The 22154-nt window shown below is 38.0% G+C and overlaps 1 protein-coding gene across 5 annotated transcripts in view; it reads right to left on the reverse strand.

Annotated features, from left to right (window-relative positions):
* Positions 1-4: 4 nt before the first annotated feature.
* The window catches only part of SEC24D (SEC24 homolog D, COPII coat complex component), a 58367-nt gene continuing 36217 nt past the window's right edge, over positions 5-22154 (reverse strand). For all 5 annotated transcript variants that reach the window (XM_049814833.1, XM_049814830.1, XM_049814829.1 and 2 more), the window contains 15 exons: positions 21881-22019; positions 20051-20166; positions 17057-17181; positions 12449-12640; positions 11712-11805; positions 9047-9163; positions 8452-8622; positions 7602-7698; positions 6789-6934; positions 4877-5015; positions 4341-4459; positions 3457-3636; positions 2734-2925; positions 2115-2204; positions 5-1700 (listed from right to left, as the gene is read on the reverse strand). In XM_049814833.1, the coding sequence (XP_049670790.1) occupies positions 1560-1700; positions 2115-2204; positions 2734-2925; positions 3457-3636; positions 4341-4459; positions 4877-5015; positions 6789-6934; positions 7602-7698; positions 8452-8622; positions 9047-9163; positions 11712-11805; positions 12449-12640; positions 17057-17181; positions 20051-20166; positions 21881-22019 (2058 nt within the window). In that variant the 3' untranslated portion in view covers positions 5-1559. The remainder of the gene's footprint in view (positions 1701-2114; positions 2205-2733; positions 2926-3456; positions 3637-4340; positions 4460-4876; positions 5016-6788; positions 6935-7601; positions 7699-8451; positions 8623-9046; positions 9164-11711; positions 11806-12448; positions 12641-17056; positions 17182-20050; positions 20167-21880; positions 22020-22154) is intronic.

Raw genomic sequence — 22154 nt, forward strand, 5'->3', positions numbered from 1 at the left:
ATGAAAGAGTAAACACACACATGATGATTATATTTAATAATTGCTTATTTCTTTACACATAGAGTTGCTGGTGTCATTTTACAAAGTACACTGATTTGGAATGGCAACAAATACTTTTTACAGGGTAAAGTCTTCAGCTAAAAAGTGCTTGTCTTGGCAGCTGAATTCAGTCCAAGGATCCTTTTGTAAGAAAGATAGCCACTTCTTTAAGAGCTCTCAGCCAATGCTCAAGGATACAACTTTTGTGATAAAGCTATGAAAAAAAATATGCATCTTGACTGCTTATCTTGGGTATTAAAATGATTAACACTAAGTAATGATACTAACATGTTTAAAGGCACTTTTTTTTTGAGTCTCAACTCTTATCCTTACTTCTGAGGGGTTTTTGCTTTCTTTGAAACACTGATTTTTTGCAACAATAGCTTTTCAAGTTTGGAAAAGTTCAAACCTCACATGCAGAGGCATTGGTCCTAAAGATACAAACTGATGAAGTATCTGAGGTAAACAGCTCTTCCAAAGATGCTCGCTTTCTAAATTCTACCATAAATATTGATACTAGCAGAGGCTTATTTTTCAAAGCGGTGACTGTGGAATAGAGCAGTCATGTGAGAGGAGGTCACTGTAATAGAACTGGTATTAAACAAGAGGCTTTCTTTTTATAGCACCACAAATAACCTCTGGTTAATGTGTCAACTGTCTTACAGTTGACCTGCCACTGAAACTTTGAGGGACAGATGTTTGTTTATCAATCAAAGTTGTATTGGATATTCCAGTTAGCAAGTGTACTAAATAAAAGCCAACGTGTTCAATTTTGAAAATGTAATTAAATAGTAGGCTAAATTAATTGCTGCCCTTAAGACTAGAGAGTTGTACCATAATAGTGTGGCATTATCTGCCAAACTTAGCAACAGGATTGTTTGGTTACTGTTCTTCCTGTGGTCTGTTGTTGTTAAACTTGAGTCAAGTCCAGTTATAAATGGAGGCATTTTTGTGTCCTGGTTATCTAGGGCTCTGTTGCTTGTAATGCTTGTCCCTTCCAGAAGAAAGGGATTATTTTTTTTGAAGTACTCAAATTGAACTACACAATTATTGCAAATCTGATTCAACTGTATGCCCTCACTTAGAAAAAGCAAGTGTTTTCTATTTTTTTTCCTCTTCAGTATAGATTTTTAGCATCTTTCCTGGCTCTTGTACAACTTACGACTAGCAAAAGGAATAATTAAAAGAGCTTTCTAAATTATATTTCAATAAATGCATCCCATATGCTCTTAAGCCATTGACAGTTTGAAATCTGGCACTTACTTCACTAAGAGAAAGAGTTGGGACTCCCAGAAGATTAATACCTGAGTGCAGAACTTCCTATTCTACAGCTTAATAAGTAAGCTAAATACAGTGAGAGTTGGTGTGAAATGAAACTGTACAAAAAGAGCACAGAAAAGGTTCACTAAAGCACAGCAGAATGCCCAGGTATGGTGGAGCTGTGGGCCAGCCTTCAGGCACCAATGACTGTCCCTCTTGCAAAATCAAAAAGAAACTGACAAAGCATTCTTTGAGTTTCCTTAACTGAGCAGCTGGCAGATCTCTTTGTGAACACAGCATAAGAAATCCACGTAAGAAGCTCCTCCATAAATACTCTTGTCTTCTACCAGGAACTGTCGGAAAAGCACCTCTGGCTGCTCCCGTTGTTTCACTATAATCAGCTGAGAAGATGAGATATGTTATTTTAGGGTTCAATCATACTATGGCAGTAGAGTTTTCCTGTATCTGTTACTGTATGCTGTTGGGGGGGAGGGGAGGGAAACAGTAAATCTCTGCCTTTCAGTAGCTGTATTTACAAACACAGGAGAGAGACTAGTGTGAATTAAGGTTTGCAGAATGAAATGGTTTAGACTCAACTACCTCTGAAAATATCTTTTGATGAAGAATTAAACATGAGATGTTTGTGCCTACAGCGCATGCTGCAACTCACAGGAAAATTCCTGGTAATGTAAAACCATTCACAGCTACCAGTAAGTTTTGTCAAAAACCATTCACAGCTACCAGTAAGTTTTGTCAAAGCCAGTGGTGTTCTTTTGAACATGTAGGAGGAATCAGTTGAGACAGAGAGAAGTTACCTTCATAGTGTAGGGCTTTTGGCTCTGGATACGCTCCAGTATTGACTTAAGTTTCTTAGAAAATGGATTGTCCAGGTCAGGCAGTGATGTCTGTCAGAATGAAAGCACGGGAGGTTGTTATATGCTAGTCACATCTCTTATGCATTCATGCAAGACTAGCTGCTGATATTTATGATGCAAGTTACTGCAGCTTTTGGCTCTAAACTGGGAAATGCCATCTCCTTCACCAAAGTGTGTCTCTTGTCTGTCTAAGCTGTTTTTCAGTTTAAAATAATCACTATATGAAAATTCATTATCAAGAGAAACACTTAACTATTGCAAAGTTATTTGTTCCAATTTTAGCAACACACATTCAATAGAAGTTTAAATAACTAAAACAGTGAAAGTTTAAGGTGGTTTAAAAATGTTGTGAAAGCTTCTCTCCTGTAAGTGTTCAGTGTGTTAAAGCTTATTAAAGTTTTAGGTATGTTAAGACAGTTCTGGTGTCAACACCTTCTGCTGGTCACCTGTTTCTGCTTTTACTTGAATGATGAAAATCTGTCTCACTTGTTTCTCTCAGTAGCAGTCTGGTCTAACTAAATCATAAATTCTGAAAAAGGCCTAGTCTCCATCTACTCACAGCCTCGGTGCTGATGTGTGCAAAGGACGGCACGTTGAAAAGCCCTTGGATGAGCTCTGGGGGTATGCTGACTCCCAGCCATAGGAACATACTCAGACCATTGGCCAGAAGGAAGGCCCCTCCTTCTGAGAGACGTTCCTCAGAGCAGCGGACTGCAGCTGGGACGGTGTCACTCTTCAGATCCAGGCTGTGCTGTGGGGCAAAAATACACAAGAGTTACTGTACTTGGTGACTTCAAGGTGACTAAAGCTCTAATTTAGATACTGAAAAGTAATTGTTGAAAGGTTTTGTACATCTTAGCAGTTCCTTTCCAGATTAGAGGAATTAGAAACCAGACCTCCTCTTTTTCCGTTGGTGCACTGTGTGCAAAGGAAGACCTGCCATAAGTGGAGAGACTGATCACTGCTGATCTTTTAGTAAAGCTGGCATCTTTCATTAGCCTGGGCCAAAACCTTGCTAAAAGTACAGTGAGATTCTTAGAGGATGCTGATGTCAATGATTGATAATGTTACTTCCCCCATTTTCCATTAAACTAGAGGTTGTACCCTCCTGCCTCAAGTTAGTTCAACTAGCAACTCTGTCACAGTAAAAATGTAATCCAGCATGGTAGTACACCACCTGCCCGGCACACAGAATCTTTTCTGCACCTGTACAATTGTCAAATCGCAACATATTGAAAAAAGTTTTGGTGAAAATGAAAAGATGTGCAAACAACATACTCACAATTGGCAGAAGCTGGGGATACAAAAACAACTGTGTGTCAGCTACCCCCATAGACATGACCAGCTGTCGGTGGTAAGCTCTCTCATCAGTTGGAATTTCTGGTCTGCCAACTAGCACACAGCTCTTCAACAGACAGTTCATGTACACAGGCAGCACCTTCATTGCGTCTGGAAGGATGAGCTGAGAGGCAGAGAAAGCTTGTTACTTAGTATATCCCACATGCTGGGGAATGAGAGCTGGACTTTCAAACATTTAACTAAACCACTGCTTGTTTTCTTTGATGAAAGAGAAAAATAACTAGAAAACTTGTTTATATGTGCTATTTCAAACCAGATGCGACAGCTCTGAATGGTTAAATACATTTAATAAGAATCCAACAGAAATTATTTGCCCTATAGACTGTAGTCATCATCTTGGATGCTGTTGTCTCCCTGTAACCCATGCTCAGTTTTAGGTACTAAATGAAAGGGGAGTCACATAGGAAAAGTGGGTGGTTTTTCTCTGAACCATTAGGAGGCAAATGAAGGTCCGCAGCAAGTGTCGCTCTGGTCCTCATTAACATTAAACAAGTCATTGCCCAGGCTTTTGATTACTGGAAGGAGTGCATGGTATGAATCGCCAGGACATAAGTGTGAATAATTTCAAAGGAAGCAATTGTTGCTTTTACTAGAGCCACTGAATTTTAAGGATGTGCTAATAATTCTAATCTATATGTTACATTCAAGAAGAAGAAGAAAGAATTAATTTTGGCAATGTACAAAATTGCCAATTGTCATTCAAATAAGTCCTGAAATTTTCCTTTCTGGTACTGCTGAGGTTGCAGGGTTGGTTGTTGTCTGCTGCAAAGCCTGGCTGGGGGAGGACCAAGTTCGGATGAGTTTTACCTGGCTTATTGCCGACGGGCTGGCACAATTCTTCCTGTAACACGCCAGCATGTGAGCTGTCTGATTCACCAGGATCTCTCTGACCATCTTCAGTGGTTGGCTTAGAATGGCTTTAAAAGCTACAAATACAGAAGAATAAAAGAACATGCTAAAGATGGACACATACTCTTAAAAATATCTGTATTCTGCTAGCTTCTAATTTTACTTCCCTGAGGTCTATGGCTGCTTTTTACTCTCTTTTACAGACAGCATCTTGAAGGATGTTTATTCATCTATCTTTGCCTAAAAAACCCCTGCCAAACCTCCAACACTATGATAGGATGTCCATTTCTACTACTGTGTCTATATGGTTTTGTGCATTACATGTTTCTAGCTACCTTCACAAGCATTACATGTAAGGCAGTATGTCTAAAATATGTAATCTATTTCTTTTCAATTTTTTACTACTTCAAAACATGATTTCCCTCAGCCCCCTTTCCTTTTCCTTCCTCCACCCCAAAGCAAAAAAGAAACAAAATCCATCTGTTAAACTTTACCTGACTTAGCGAAGAAGTTGATAAGTGCATCTGTCTCACAAGTTTTGTAGACATCAGCTAACTGGGAACTACAATTTAAACCTATATTGTGTATGCGAAGTCGTCTTTGCCCGCTTATTGATGTGTAGAGGACCGCACACTGTAACAGAGAAGCAAATTACCTTTTATTTTAAAACAAAAAACTTCCATCACGGAAGAGCCACCTACTTTGTGCATAAAAGGCATACAATTACTTCTGTTACTCTCATTTGCTACACACTGATGGTATCATCTGAAAAACAAGAGACCACTGATTGTAAATCTCTAAGTCATACTGTGTAATCGTGCAATATTTGAACAGTTCAAATAAATGTAATGGAAAAGATGCCGCACAAGAGATGAGAAGCTTGCCCATCACATTATCTCTTGGCAAAACAACACAAAAGACACTTCCTAATCTGAAAAGTTGAGTGGTTCTTTTTACGTGAACAAGTTGCTTATGAAGCAAAGCAAGGTCCTGCTAACCATAGGCTTAGCTACTAAAAATCAAGGGTGTAATTTAAGAATTTCCTTACTACTCCCATTCTATTTCAAGATAATGTTGATACTTCAATATAACATATGATCTAAAGCCTGCAGGCCAAACAGACTGCAAGCTACCTTGCATTAGATTCTTCCACAAGTATCTCTCATATGAAGGAGCTGTAAATGCAACATCTACATGGCCTATACATCACTGCCACAGCTGCACCGTGGCTCTAGGAAGCAACTTCAGACATACCAAACTGGATGTTTCACCACACAGGGATTAACTGCTGACCTATGAAATGTATTTATAGGGGCAAGCTAAAAGCCAAGCAGAACAGAAATAAAAAGTTCAGATAATCCTGTGGCTTAAGGTTAAAACCTTGCAAGCAGTAACGTTTTCTGTCCTTAAACAAGAAAAAGGTCATGACTAAACACCTAGAATAGTAAACGACCAGATCCCATTCATCATCTGTTAATGGGTGGGATAATCCCATTCCTAACAAAAGATATATCACAAGTCTGCTTGTTGGCCATTTACACAGAAAAATACCAATTATTGCCCAAGTGGCATTTCCTGGAACTGTTACGGAGGACCCACGTTGTGGACCAAGGCAGGATGCAGATTTAATAAGCTGTGGAACAGCCTGGCATTTTCAAGGTAGGAAGGAAGTTCCTGATGCACTAGGCAAAATTCCCATGCTAGTGGTGCTGCTGCTGCAGCCAGTCTGATCTGAACTGAGCAGAGGACCATGGAGGGCTTGCCCCTTTCCTCTCAGAGACTGGAACCACTCTGTGTGGGAGAGAGGGTGCTGTGCTGTCTTATAATTCGCAGAGTATGTAGTGATGCCAGCCGGTGAGTGCTGTGGGGCCTGAGGGAGCAGGGCAGCCAGCTGACACTTGCAAGCGCCAACTTCCATTGCACAGGTACCATTGCTGGTGGGTCTTGAGCAGTCCGTAGGGTTGGAAGCGATGTTTAGCAATAGAGAACTGCTCTTAAAACGGAGGTGTCACAAGGAATACCACATCAATAACAGTTTCCATATAAGTAGCAATGAATCTTGTACTTCAAATAAACAAACTTATTTAGTAAAATGGGAAAAATAATAGCTGACAAGGTCTCAGTGAGTGTTGAGAAAGCATTTTGGTATCCCTGAATAGAACATGCAATATAGAGGTAGGCAAACACACTAATTGTCATGAGGGGCATTGTTTGTGCTTTTGAGGTAAGATGCAACCTTTGGCTGGTTAATTAAAACATTGTTTTATTAGTAGTATTATGTCACCAGAGTCTGTGCAAGCTGTGCCTTGCTCCCATCAGTCCTACACCCTAACTTTTTCTCTGTTACAGCTGCAGAAGTTCTTACTCACAATTTCATGGCGTTACACGTAATTAAGCTTTTTTTACCTGAATTAGGGCTCCACTGTCTTCATTCAGTTTGTCATCATGTTTGAATTCCACTGTCACTGCCTTGTCACAGTCAACTGCTGCCATCTCTACATCTGTGGTGTTGTTCATGTAAATAGCACCAAAGAAGTCGGTAGCCCTGAAGCCTACAGCCAAATTAAAACAAAAAACCCATATCCTTTTATTTAAAAATGGCAAATAAAATTGACACTGTCTTGTGACTTTCTTTTTATGGTTAGTCAATTTTTGCTTACTGAAACAGGAACCATTTTCCCTCGAGGATTTGCACCCTCAGCTGTCACCAACTGTCCTTGCTGATGGCATTTTTTGACAGCTGGGTGAGAAGGGAAAAGCTGATGGGCCACAAAGCTGCACTGTGACTGAGACCACCCAGAACCTTTTGCACTGTTGATTTGGCCACTTTGTGTGTGTTTGTTTCTCAAATGCTTGCATTTGAGGTAGGAATGAATGCGTGAAAAGTAGACACAGTAATGTCATTTGAAGTGTGAAAATGAAGGAACATGCAAGTGTCCAGCAGCAACACTTTTTTATACAACTTGCTTGCAATCCAAGATGCATGCATAATGATCAGAAGCCTTACTTGTATTTGAAAATTAATTATTATGGAGGCATATACAGGAAGGACATATTAATGCATTTTATCAGCCTATCCAATTACTTTTCAAGAGATACATAATGAAGTTAAAACAGTTAGCCTGATCTTACACGTGACCTCTACAGCACTATATTATTTTAAGTTATATATTGTCATATTTATTCATGTTTATTTTTGTTCCCAACGGGCACCTTTACCTGTACTCGTCCGAACCCTCATTATTGCATCAAATCCGGTCTTTTTTGATACGTCCTTCCTGAGGTCACTTAAGAACTGGGGACTGTCAGCGTTGAGCTAGAAACGCAAAGCAAAAGCAAAAGTTGCAGTTCACCACCGGGTGGCAGCAACATAGCAGAAACCCAACCCTCTTCCCTCCCCCCGTGATCTCCCCGACATCGAATCTGTTCTTTTCACGTTTAACATCTGTCGTTCCCTTCAAAAAGAGAAGCAATGTTGATTGTTGTTTTGTTAACAGAAACATATGTAGGCAAGTGTCCACCAATTCATCACTAGGCTTGGACATCCAGAATTTCTATTCAATCAAATTATCTCCAGTAACATCCATTCCTGCACTTAACCTTGCAGCCTAGCTTGGATTTTATGGCACAGCCTTAAGAATTGCAGAGTAGCCTTGCTGACTTTGCAAAAAACGCTTTTTTTGCAGGACAGCTCCTGACACAGAGGAAGTCCCCCACTCCCCAGAGAGATTCTCATGAAATTTTAAACAAGTGTTACAGCTTTTTGGGGGGTCTTTATCGTAAGCATTTTTATCTTTATATACAGGAGTAACTGACTTCCTTGCTCAGGCACCAGCATATTTAAGTAAGTGGATGGAATTTTAAGATACCAACCAGCTTATTACTGTTTTGAGATATATATTTGAGCCTGATCTGTCATTTCTAAGTTTGAATTTTATCCCCTGGAGTTTATAAGTAAGTTTTCTAGATTCGCTCCACTTATGTTAAATGTCAAAGCACACATTGAAAAGGAAAACCAAGAGATCCTCAGGTGTTACTATCTGAAAGGCAGGAAATACACATCACTTACCTGGAAATTGTTGTACTTGTACAATGTTCCTCCAGTGTACATTGTGACGAGACCCATAGAGGCTACGTCCACATACTGATTCGGGAAGAGGAACAAATTCACGCAGCAGCCATTAGCCACACAGTCCCTGGCTAAGGCCTCGTAAGAATTTGCCTGGGGCTGGAAAAGCGTCTGCACAGAATTAAATAATGCAAGTGTCATAACATTAGATACTGTTGGTAGCCAGCCACAATCCAAACACCCACTTGAAGAAAAAAAGATGAAGTGGAAGTTTAAAGTGAGGCATGGATTTGATTAAAAATGTGTTGCCCCTGCCCATACACTTGTATGCAGGGAACCAACTCGGTTCTTAGACAACTAAATCACTAACAGGCAGGTAATAAAGGCTCTTGATGGGTGGAATGACTTGCAGTTTTGACTTCAGTGTTCCTGTAGGGGCAGCATCAATGTATCCACATAATCAAGGCACAATGAGAATGGGAATATTATATAATTAAGACATCCTTGCAAAAGAAAATAAATGAAAAAAGGTCAAGCTTCTATTAGAGAAATTCAGCATAATAGCAGCCCCTTGTTAACTCAGAGCAGAAAATACCTTTTCTTTATCTGTATTGAGTAGTTTTTTGTCATCTCTGTTTCTCAGCTTCCCTGGTGCTTCTGCAGTTGGCAATGATGAATGGAAAATAAACAGTTTTCCAGCACATTCTGCAGCCTGTTTCAAAGACACCATATTGGCATATTTATTACTGCTAAGATAAACAAGTCTAATTTTCATACATTGTGGTATCTTGAGAGAACAGTGTAAACTTTCCGCAAGTTTCTCAGAGCTAAATAATTCATTTAAAGACTCAAAACTTGATGGAAATAAGTCCTGAAACAAATTGGAAATTTTATGTCAGCAAACAACTTGGTCTAATGCACAGATACATTGGCTGATGCATTGTTACGGTAATTTCTACATAGGAATCAAAAATCTTGGATGGGCAAAACAAGGACTACCTCTCTTGGAGACTTTCTAATTGGATACAAGCAATATGCAACAAGTATCAAAAGTACAAATACTAAATCAGATAAAATTAAAAGGAAATGTAATTTAACAGAAAAAATATTTCTTTCAGTTCAGGCACAATAGTGTTCACTACATTTTTATAGACAAGCAAGGATTACATTCCTGTACTAGATTCCACGTTCAAATCTAGACTAAAGTGCAGGAGTATCAAAACTTGTAATGAACATTTCCTCCTGTCACTAAGAAGTGAAGTAACTGCCAGTTTTATTCAAGTTTTCCATTCTTACTTAGAACTCCAGTGAGAACGTGATATTTACTGAGATGACAAAGTACTGACAGAAAACCCTGAATTCCAAAGAAGAAAGCAACAACAGTAGCAGTACCACAGGCATCTCTGTACTATTAACAAGCTTTTCCAACAAAATTTAGAAAATCCAGTTTATCGCTTACTCTTGAGACAGGTAATGGGAAAGATCAGAACAGACTATTTCAGTTGGAAGGGACCTACTACAAGGATCATCTAGTCCAGCTGCCTGACCACTTCAGGGCTGACCAAAAGTTAAAGCAAAGAGAAGTGAAAACTGATTAGAAATTCTGAGGTCTTCCAAGTATTGAAGAAGTTGGGTGAACAGAAGGAAGGAATAAAGAGGGATTTGTCCTTTCTTGCTCCAGACTTAACCGCACATCCAGGTTAAAACTGCAATACCTAAGACACAAATCAGCTTTGGTACTCTTTCTCCTCCAGATCTCAAGATGTTCACAAGATAAAGATATTTCACATTTCAAAATAAGCTATGACATTCTTCTGGGAAAACTACAAATCTCTTTGCTATGGCAGAAATCCAATCAAAGGCAACATCTTACTTGTAAGAGAGCTGAAATTTTACCCCTAATATTTCAAGCATAGCTATCTTTAATCACGAATGCCAATTTCTTCAATTCCTTTTAAGAAGCATTCTGCTGAAGACAAAGACTTATCAAATACCTATTTGTCATTATACGCATTGGGAATTACTGACATGGTTTTTGACAAATTTTCTAAAATGTATTTATATTATTTCTAAAAGTGTATTAATCTCAAATAGGAACACAATCCATTTTATTCTTTTTAGACAAGAATTGTTTTCTTGAGCGCAGATATATGCATATTAATAATTTACAGCAAAAATCCTTACAAATTGTAACTTTAAAATAGTGAGCTAAATAAAAAGCTTAATTAAGAGCTGCTTTCTTTTATAGCCAACATCAAAGGAAATTTACAATTATGGCCCTTAAGTTTGTTTTGTAGAAGTCAAGTATTGGCAAAGAGCATTCGAATGGAAGTAGTAACCAAACGTCTGTTTTGCACACATACCTTCTGGCAGTATGAATAAATAACAAGAAAACAGGTATTAATTAAACATTTAATAAACAGATTTGAGAAATGTTGTGTATTTTCAGTTCAACAAATTTATCTACTCAAAGTTCATGCTTTCCTTATACACAGCTCACAGATAAATCAACTATTTTAACACCACTGCCCGTTTTCTGCCCCTACAAATCTTGTGAACCATGGTGGCATTCTTTTAATTGGCAGCGCTCCCTGGAAATGTCAGCACTTCAGGGGATGTCCTAGACTTGCAGAAAGCAACTGGGGACGCATCTTGACCTGTGGATTCATTTTCAGCTGTATTCAAGTTGTGAGAACTTGTCAGTTAAGCAGAAACCCTCCAACCCCCTATCTGATTGAGTCATAAATAGTCACAAAGATCTTGTTTTGCACAAGGAGACAGCAGAAGCAGACTAGGCAGGGCAAAATCGTATCTTACACTGACTCTTCTCCTGCCCTTCACACATGCAAGGACTGGGTATCTGTGCAAACATCCAGAGTATCTATCAGTTCTGCTGCAGTAACTAAACACTTTTTTATTTCTCTCAAATACTGAACAAGAAACTGACTCCTGCTCCTCATTTTCTCCTAAACATCCATTCTATGTGGAATAGACTCTAGAGACTGGTTTCCCTCAATAAGCAAAATCTGGAAACAGATGTTATGTCTGTCAGTGTTCTCATTTTGACTAAAGCAGTTCAAATGTACTGTTAGAATAACGGAACATTAGTGCTGGAAACAATCATCGACTTTTTTTTCTATTCTACCATTGTGATTTGTAGGAGGACTTGGGACTGGCTTCTAGCAAACAGAATTTCTGCAGCTTATCTAGTCTTATTCTCATTTAAGAGCTGTTTCTCTTACAGAGAGGAACATTCTAACCTTTAGCGCCTCCATGCCAGCCTGGATAACAGGAGTGAAGATGGTCTCACTCTCATTAGTGTCTGCAAACATCTCTGGAATCTGGTCCAACAAGCTACAAAACACAAAAGGATCAGTGTCTCAACTGGTTAGCATGTTTAGGATAATCCCCAAACATACCTTTTAACATACCAAGCCTTCACACAGAAGGCTGTTTTCCATGCAAATTTATATTAAAAAAATATGAATTTTGATCGCTCAATTTCTTAGGATTCCAGCCAGAATAAAAACAAAGTATAAACATTTAAATTCTATGAGATGCACTATTTCAAAGCTGGTAACATAAAGGAACATGCAATAAATAAAAAATATCTAAAAATTAAGGAGTCCTAGTGTGCTGTAAGGACTTATGAGTCCTTAGATCATATCCAGGTGTGCATCATACACATCGCAAGAGGAAAAACATGCAACATGGCACATAGCCACAACACCCCTTCCATTTTTGAAGCAGCGCAGCTGAAGATGCATGCTTTGCACCTGGACCAAATATGCTTTCAAATTCAGCACTGGGGGGTTGTTGATATCACTTTTTCTTTGCCTCAGACGTGGAAATACATGACTTGAAGCATCTCCTGACTTCTAAAGTATCGCAGTAAATACATATACCCCCCAAAACCCGATAACACAACTGACTAAAAGGCATAATGCATATCATAAGCATTCAGATCTTATTCACATATGGAATAATTATACTTTACTTGGTAACAACAGATCGTGATTCCTGAAAGTTAACAAGGAAACCATCCAGCAAAGGAACAAAAACTTCTCCAACATCTGAGACGACCATCATCTGAGGCTGAGCTAAGCTGCTTTTTACATTAAAAAAGTGGAGGACCTTGTTATAAGTGACAAAACCAACTCGAATTGCTGAGGATTCTTCTTGCTCTTCTCTGTAAGAAAAGCAAAAACAACAGGTTATAATTCTGAAATTCTGACCCTTCAATAAAAGCATCCCTTTGAAATGCAAGGCTGCTTTCAGATCATTATCTGTACTGGGAGCAACAAAGCAAACAACAACCACGCAGATGTAATGGCCTCAATCTTCGACTTACGTCAAATTAAAACACTCCGATAAAACCAACTGGTGTATTATTTACTTCTTTAAAAAAATATGTATTTGCATCAACCCTATCAACTGTGCTTCCCATCCAAGCAGTAAAAACTCCTTAAGACAAAGAACAAACCATGCTATCCTCAAACATGGAAAAGAGAGAACAGAACAATTAGTTACAAGATATAATCAGAAAATCAGTTTTATTTAGAACACATTGTAATGCAGTGATGCTAATGATTGGTGCCTAGTAAGAATAGTAACTAGGCTTGAATAATGTCTGGTGACTTTGGTGGGTCAATCTTCTGCTGCAGCAGGACTACTTTTAAGCAGCGAAAGCTGTTAAATCCTCCATAGCTGTGTATCACACAGAAAACATACTGTAGGAATTACTCATTGTTACTGCTAGTACATTCCCAGGCCAACCAAAGCTAGCAAACTGCTGCTGTGAGCTACACCTGCAGGAGCACCACATGCAGCAGGCTCAGTCTCTGTTTTTGTGGTGGTAACTAACTCTTCTAAGCAGTAGCCCACTCTGCCATTAGCAGCAGCGTTAACAGTACTAGTCAGACCCTTACCAGGTTTGCAGTCCTAAGTGTAGTGAGCTTTTCCCTAAAAGGCAATCCTATTGAAAAAATTGGTCTTAATTACTGCTAAAATAGCACCTTCCTGTAGCAGGGCGTTCTCTCACAAATGACAAACCAAGCCTTTAGCATGAAAAATGCCAGATAGGAAGCCTGTGGTACTTGCAATCACTACAGGTCAGCCCATATGTTATGTACAGCAACATTAAACACTTAAGCAGCCTACTTATGGCGAGATGTCACAAAACCAGCAAATACCAAGTCTGATGCTTTTGCATGCAAAATATTCATATTCAATGTACTGAAACTTGGAAATCTTCATTCATTTCCCAGAAATGCCACTGATTTAATGTACAACCTGAGAGGAAATTATTTCTCTATGCCTCAGTTTCCATTTGTGTAAAAGGGGAACAGCAAGAATTATTGTTTAATCTCACGAGGATGTAGAAATATGTACCACAAAGTTCTTTGAGACTGCAGCAATAGGAACCACAGAAATGGCCAAGCTGATTTTATTTTCTTTAGTTTATAAAAGAAGTCACTCACGGAAGACTATGACTGTAAAAAATTTAACACAAAGAAATATGCTACTCCACAAACAGGATACCATAATGTACACAGACTCATACAGATGGTACTATCACACCAAAAGCATTTACTAACAGAGCCCTACCATAGTATTTCCAATTTCTAGGCACTTAGGTGAAAAAAAATAAATCTATTTATCCCTCACTCTAACCTCTGAAGAAACAACAGAATGTTAACAGTCACCCTGAGCCTTCACCACAGTAAAGCAGCCAGGGTTTGAAAATATTTATCCCCCTAAGGGAGTGTAATGCCTTGGCCCCACCAAAATCAATGGCAAGGCCTCCATCCCATTCCACTGCAACCAACAGATTGCATTTCATGACTTCACAAACGCTTGCAGAATTGAAAGTCAAACTAAAGAGGAGAAACAACACAAACACTTCTACTGCAATTCTTTTTTTTCTTATTGCAAATAGAAAAAACTGTCAGGCTTCTTCCTGGCTATCAAATCTGTTTGTCCTCAGAGGAAAAAAAAAAAAAAATGTCATCAGCAGTTTCACAAGCTTCATCTAAAACCTCGAGCTTGGGAGACAAATCATTTTTCTCGTCTACAAACTTTAACTCTCACGTCAGTCTAGAATGTTAATCTACCATTCATGTTTTATGGGAACACAGCTGGATGGGAAAGTGGCTACTTTGATCTAAAACAAATCAATATTCTATATTGAACACACTCCACAGAGAAGCATTTTCAATAATTCCTCCAAGATACATTAACTCAAACAGATGCATCATTTCTGAATGTAAATTTCTAATCATTCCCAGCACTCGGACACTATTTTCTTAGTAACATGATTAACAGGGAGCATTCAAGAGCTTGATGAGGACAAGGTATTATTAACTTTCTGCACATACAGCACTTTCCTACTTCAAAGAGAAGTATCCACATCATCCTAGTAGTCCCAAAGTTGTGACACAGCAGGTATTTGGTAAAATTTTTTTCAGATACTGCTCTTGCCTGTGGCAGTCCGTACTGCCACACTTCATCCAATTTCTTCCATCGTAGTTTTAAATATTAGCTGTAAACGTAGCAGCCGATTGCCTATGTAGCTCACACTCTATTTAGTTCTTTTTAAAGTCTCAGAATGAGATGTCTGGATCATATGTACAGAAATGCATTCAAATGTTTTGAGGTTTTTTTGTTTGTTTGTTTTAATTATGCACCTAAAAAATCATATCTGCACAACTAGTTAGCCGGATTTTCTGAGCTCATAAGCACAATTTCTCTAAACCTATTTCATCTAAATAGAGTCAGAGGTTTCTGGTTTGAAACACATAAGTTTGAAAATGTCTGCTCTAAAATTTCAAGCAAGCAAATAATGTGTTTTCTGCTGTGTTGCAAGTCTACAAAACCACAAAGTTCGTAACACCAAGCCACCTACCTTAATCCTTTCTTTGCTGCCTCATACTTCTCACTTTGCAGCCATTTTCACAGGCTTACCTGGCACAGGCCTTTACACCAATGGCCTTTTTGTAACACAGATTGCTTTGCTACCCCAAGTCTGTCGTCTTAAAGATATGAGCACAGGGTAAATTCCCAGCACAGGGCTTTCACCTCCTGTGGTAACAGCAGAATATTTTTGCAGGTGTTTTTGTCCAGTAATGGAAAATGAACAAGCAGTGACCTTTGTCTCAGCACCAAAACAGCAGTTTCACCACAAATTTTGGTGGAATGCCTTCTGTTTTATTTTCTTTTAAAATTAATATTGTTTAAAGACAATAGACAACAGAGTCTGAAGAAACTGAAGGGCTTACCCTTTCTTTATTTTTTTATTACTTTTTTCAGTGGACAAGAAAACTTTGGCCCTACAAATTATATAGCAGCAGATCTCTGCAGAGTGCTGGTGAGGAAAAGAATGCGCCTTTTTTATGATGTAGATACACACGCTTTCATTTTTCATCAACTTCCCCTATTCAAGCCTAGGTGTTTCTAAACTGCCAACTGCTTTTTGTTACTACACTTATGCCTTTTATTATCTTCAGAGTCATGATCAATCCCGACGGAAAGCTCTGAGATATGTTCAGGATAATATCAAACACTTGTGTCTCCAGTGTAATCTTCAATGACAAAGTACTTGAGAGATGGCCTTACATGGGCATCTGACAAACTAACCCCCCATCCTGGACTGGAATTTCTTTCATGCACAGAGATCCCAGGAGGACATATGATAAAAGATTTTTAACATATCCCAGGTTATCGCAAGGATCTCATCTCCCACCCTTCCTCACTTTGCTCTTCCCATTTCTTAAGTCTGTTCTCCCCCTGCAAGTATTGTTATACAGAATGCATTTTCCTTCTGTATGTTTTTCAATGCTTTTATATGCCTTTGCTGAGAAACATCTTGTTTACTTAATTTCTCATGTTTCACTGCTCTCATTTAATTATGTGTCTGCATTATTTAAACTTTAATGAAAACTATATTAATATACTATACTAAAAACTATACTAAACTACACTAAAATAATATACCGTCATTAATATTGATCAGCAGCAACCCTACTACTGTGTGTTTAATGCTCCCAAAGCAAATGTGCTGTATTTCATAAAATGGCTGTTGCCTACAAAATTTGTTCCCCTCTCAGATACATATCAGGACAGAAAAGTCTCTCAGCACAGCAAGAAGCTTTAAAAGTTTTGCTAATTAACAATAAGAGCTAAAGATACAAGCCACCAACACTATGGCTTTAGAGAGACTTGCCATTCTTGAATATTCTGGTTTTGATATTTCCCTGTTTAATTTAATGAGAAAAGCAGCATTGTGGTAACCAGAACTACAGCAAGTAAAGTCAGAACTACAAGCTGGGACTTAGCTGATAATACCACTAGAGTTCACTACAAGAAAGGGAAAGAATGCAAGCTACATGTGCAACTAGTATGACATTTTTTTCCATTCATATAGTAAGCCCAGACATCAAAGTTTAAGAACTGCCAGCAGTGTTAAAATTAACATTTGGTCACTATCACCCCTAAATGCCTGTACTGTAAATTCTGACATTTTCTGTAGCTTGTTTTTACCTCTCAACATGCAAAGCTACATGAAAACTGCAGTGTATTGAGTTAAGCAAAGCACACATTTCTTTACCTTGGAAGTTTATCTAGCAGAATCTTCAGTTCATCACATATGAGTTTAACTAGGCCACTGTTTATGTTTCTGTACGATACATCAATCATGAAGATATAAGCTGGTGGCTTTGGAGGCTTGTTGTTCTACAGAAAAAAATGACCATTCACAGGGAAAATTAGACAGTGTCCTGTTATGTCAAAAAAAAATTTACAGGTGGTACCATAAGGCAATCTAAATACAGCATTCAGTTGTTTGAAAAATGCTGTGAATCGTAAATGATAACTACTGCAGAAAGCTGACAAGTACTGGGTCAAGTCCACCCCTGGAATAAAATATTATTACTGGAAAATAGCATCCTAGTGGAATAAAATATGTGAAGGCTTAACAGTTTATTAGATAAGATGAAACGCAAACATTTTCTGCTCAAATTCAAGTGTTTACACAAATTTGCCTTTTTTCTGTACCCATACTGTTTTTGCATTCCCTATATCAATACGCAATACCATTTTGGTAATGTGAACACTTAAATTCAGGTTTTGTTAGCATTTGTGTTTAACAACTATTAAGTGATTTCTAACCAATCTGAAAAGAAAAAATAAAACTTAGGTACTGAATTAGAATTAAAATATCTCAGTTCTTAGCAGATCAAGTCATGATCATCTGCATCCTGTCTTTCTTGCTGTCTCATGCTCCAACGCATTCCGGACAACTGAACTGTTTTTTCAGGAATAAGCTGACTTTCTGCAAGATAATCAAAGCATGAGACTGGAACATTCAGTGTATTCAACTGCTGCATACACAGCAGTGCCTTGGGCTGGTATGGATTCCTTTGAGAATTCCTCTTACTCGTAATGTAAGTGGCATACAAATTGTGACATACACTACCGACACAAGTTTCTACAAGTAAGAAAAAGTAAGATGAAGGGGTTTCATTTTCAAATAAAGCAATGTAATGCTGAGAGAGGTACCCAGGAAGAAGGTCATATAAAGTGAACATAGCAATGGTAATCATCATACTCCCTAAGATCAGTTTTCCTAATTCCCATTAAGACAAGTAGTGGACACTTGGTGTCAAATTCGAGACAGCTTTTCCATTATACTGTTTCACTTGCTTCATATACAGAGTTCTGACGACTTAACCAAATTATACTTGTTAAACTAAACCTCAGAAAACTCCATTTAAGAAAAAAATCATCTAACCCTTGAATTATGACTTATCCATAGTCCTGGCACACTTTAAACTTGACATTATACCCTTGATCTCACTTTATTTGACTCATATAAATCAAGATTAATTCCCGTGAACTAAAACTAGCCAGTAGTTTTAAAAGCTGCTCTGTTTACTGTATTTGGATTCTAGTTTCAAAACCGGTATCAAACATTACTTCTAAACTCTTGTATCGCATCACCATTTATGAAGAATCCCTCCATAATTTCTGACAAATATATGGTAGAAATGAGAGCTTGTGCTCTTGCCACATCCGCTTAGCATGAGCACCATAATGCAAAACAGCTGTTATTTGTTAACATTTTTTGTAGCTCTTCATGTCTGTCATTTGATAAGCACAAAGGGAAATGACTTTTCACTTCTGTCTTAAACTGGATTTATAAAAGAATTAAACGTTTGCAACTTGGAGCAAAATGAAAAATAAATTATAAAATAATGTTAACTTCTGTAAAATTTAATGACTCAGCATTTCCAGCATGAGTGTAAAATTTGTAAGAGATTTCTTTTTTGTAACATTCTAGTAAGTCTATGGACAGGTCTTTGCAACAAGAATACAGACCATACTCAATGACTTCTCAAGGAAACTTCCTGATTTAAGCTATATGGCAAAAGCCATTGCACTGAAAGATGCAATGTGATGATGACTGCATCACACAGGGTTACATTCTGGAGTAGAGAAAAAGAACCATGAAAATGGCACAGAGCCATTCAGTACACATGAGTTTTCAAATGTTTAGCTGCCAGAAATCAGCAAAGCTTAACCAAATTTGATGGAGCTACACTGGATGTACACTGAGGATCCTACACTGTATTTCTGTAATGCCTCACTACAATTCTCTCCTGTTCTGGGGTTTAACCCAAATTTCAATAACATCTATATAGGTCGTCTCAGGGATTTCACTGGATTTTGGAGCAGTACCCTAGCAAGAAAGCAGAATTAAAACTGTTCATTTTCTTCATACCAGCAATAATTTCATGGTCTGAGGAAGTTACTGGTACCTACTTCAAAACTTTGTAGGATCCAATTGCCTTGCCTAACCTTATCATGACCTTAATTCCACTGACCAGAAGAACATTCTGCCTGTTTTTCAGCAAGAACAGAAAAATGTGTCCATACTGTGGACAGAGGAAGTCACGCTTGCAGTTTTGTAAAATGAGCTAAAGTTTGAAAAGTTTAAGTAATTTATGCTTTTGGAAATATCAAATACAGTTCTCTAATAAAATCAGCTACAAATATTTACAGTGACTTGAGTGGGCTTTGGATTGAATTCTTCAGTGAGTTAATATTAGGAGAGAGAACCCATTCCGTTTTAACTTATTTACTGGTCAGAACACTGAAACTACTCTTGCCAGGGAAGGATTACAGGGTCGAATTCCATTGCTAAGGTTTTCAATATTGGGAAGGCAATTTAAGCATGCATCTGTCTTCAAAAACCAATAGAAGACATGCATCTGAAATGCAACACTGCATCAGAATTTCAACTATATCCTCTAAACAGGGCAACATAGTAGCTAGGACCAAAAAACCGCCCCAGTTGAAGACTGGTGATCCATGACTTTGCTGCACTGTTTGTTATTCTTACTTGCTAGTCTCATACTCTGCAGCACAAAAGAACAAAACAATATTGTAAGCTTAAATTCTCCACATCTATCTATGTTTTCTAGAATGTTCCTGGAATGTGATACTCAGCTTACAAGTGTATTTACTCTACTGTAGGTATTTAAAGGATTTGGTTTGTTTTGACATAAAATTGTAAATTAGTTTGCATACTGGAAATACTCACTCGACAATAATCCAAAGTAGCAACGTATTCATAAGATCCCAGAGATAGCTCAGGCCTTTCATAGTGGTCTACCCGTCGGCCAATGTGGTCCAGATGTTGAAAAAAGAATGGAGGGACTAAAAGCCAACACAAGAGCAGGGAAAAAACGTTTATATTTTGGGAAGGAGGGGAGCAACCCAACAATTTCTTTCAACAGATACAATGTACTAATGTAGGTTCCTCTGTTACTGTCAAGGGAAGAGTTTAAACACTTAACCCAGATTGCAATGGGTTTTCTTCCCCACCTCGGCTTAAAAAAACCCAACCAAACAAAACCCTACAACATTCTAGTAATGCCAGCTCCTTTTGCGTTTGGAAGACAGGGCATATTCCCCTATAAATGTCCATATTCTCCCACCTCTACATTGTCAGGGTTGAGTAGGTAAAACTGACCCAGGTCATTTCCACAGGCAGGAGCCTGTTACTCTCAGGATACAGACTTAACAGTGACTATTTTGTCAGTAGATACAGTCTACTCATAGCTTAATTCAAATCACTGGAGGCAGAGTTCTGCAGAGGGACAGCAGTAAAAACAGCACTCTTCCTAAAGTGTGTACTGCTTTATTGAAAAATACCACTTCACTGGAAAGAGCTCTACAAGATTCACAAACCTGGCCTACTGTACAGCAAAGAACATTGAGTCCATTATACCAGGAACCTTCTGCAGCTACAGATAAAAGGTGCAGAATTCGAAAGCATTAAGAAATCAAGTGGGTTTGCCACCAACAATTTATATACAGCTAGTCTAATGGTTAGAGTCACATTGGGGAAGAGTCACCTCTGGATTTTAGCTTCTTTCTTCAATCAATATATATTTAGAATTAGAATGCTTATTGTTTCAGATTTTTGCCTGTAAAAAGCATATGTGTGTGTGAGTGGGGGAATATCTACCTTGTTTGTTGGCCATTTTTAGTCCTCATTAAAGCTTTTCTTTAAAGTGCTTTCTGACTTGGATAAACCACTGTAGTAATGATTTAAAGCAACACGGCAATTTAAATGTCTTTCTTAAACTCTTCACAATGCATTTAGATTTCTCTTTATGAGAGTTTAAATTGCTAACAAACTCTGAAATTTGTTATCTGCTATGCCTGCGCAAACATTTGAGCATCAAGCAGAAAAGAAGCTGGAATGAGTCTTTCAAGGTTCACATTTCAGAGTTGAAAAGATTACTGTATTAGGGAAAGCACTATACCGCTGTGATCCAGCTGAGGAAATCCAGCTAGATACAAATGTCTAGAAAGGCTAGTTCTGGCAAAGATTTGGGATTTAGCCAAGAGCACAAGAACAGTTATGAGTCACATGCAGCACACTTGAACAAATATGGCATGGTATCTTCTGTGAAAACCAACACTTGTCACAGTAAGATTAATAGGTTATTTAACCATTGCATTCACAGTCATGGACATGGCTGTAAATATTTGGTTGTTGCTCAGCATTTAGATTTCTTAAAGAAATTAATTTTTTCCACACAAAAGTTGCTTTCAGTTAGCAATACAAGCAGCTTTGTACCTATGTTGACATAATATTTTTATGTAAAGTTTTGATGGTATCAGACTGGACTTCATGACTCAGCATTATTTTTCATGCATTTATTTTTTTAAATCATACCGAACAAATGTTTCTACGTATTTTTCTGGGGTAGTATTTTTATTATTTGTGAAATTGGTCTAGTTACTGCATCTCACTATTTTCTCAACAAGTCAGCAAGTCAAGAAAATCATTTTAGGGACATAGTTTCTTTTTAGTTTCATGGAATTTGTATGAATCACAGATCAAAGAAACATCACTTACCATCGTTTATACAATTGCAAAATCCACACTGGTATCTTCTTCCACCTTCAATAAACTGCATGAAGGGACACATATAAGCTTTGCACCGGTTGCATCGGATTGGTCCAGTCTCACCATGGTTTACAACATAAAGAGGTGTCTAGATGAAGAGGTACATGAAGTTAAAAAAAAGCAATGCAAACTTGAAACCAAATAAAGTCAGCTAGAAAGCTACTGCTCAGACTTAACTCTAGTTAGAGATCACCTGATCAAGAGATTATTCATGGTTCAGCCT

This window comes from Accipiter gentilis, chromosome 12 (assembly GCF_929443795.1).
Source record: "Accipiter gentilis chromosome 12, bAccGen1.1, whole genome shotgun sequence".
NCBI lineage: Eukaryota > Metazoa > Chordata > Aves > Accipitriformes > Accipitridae > Astur > Astur gentilis.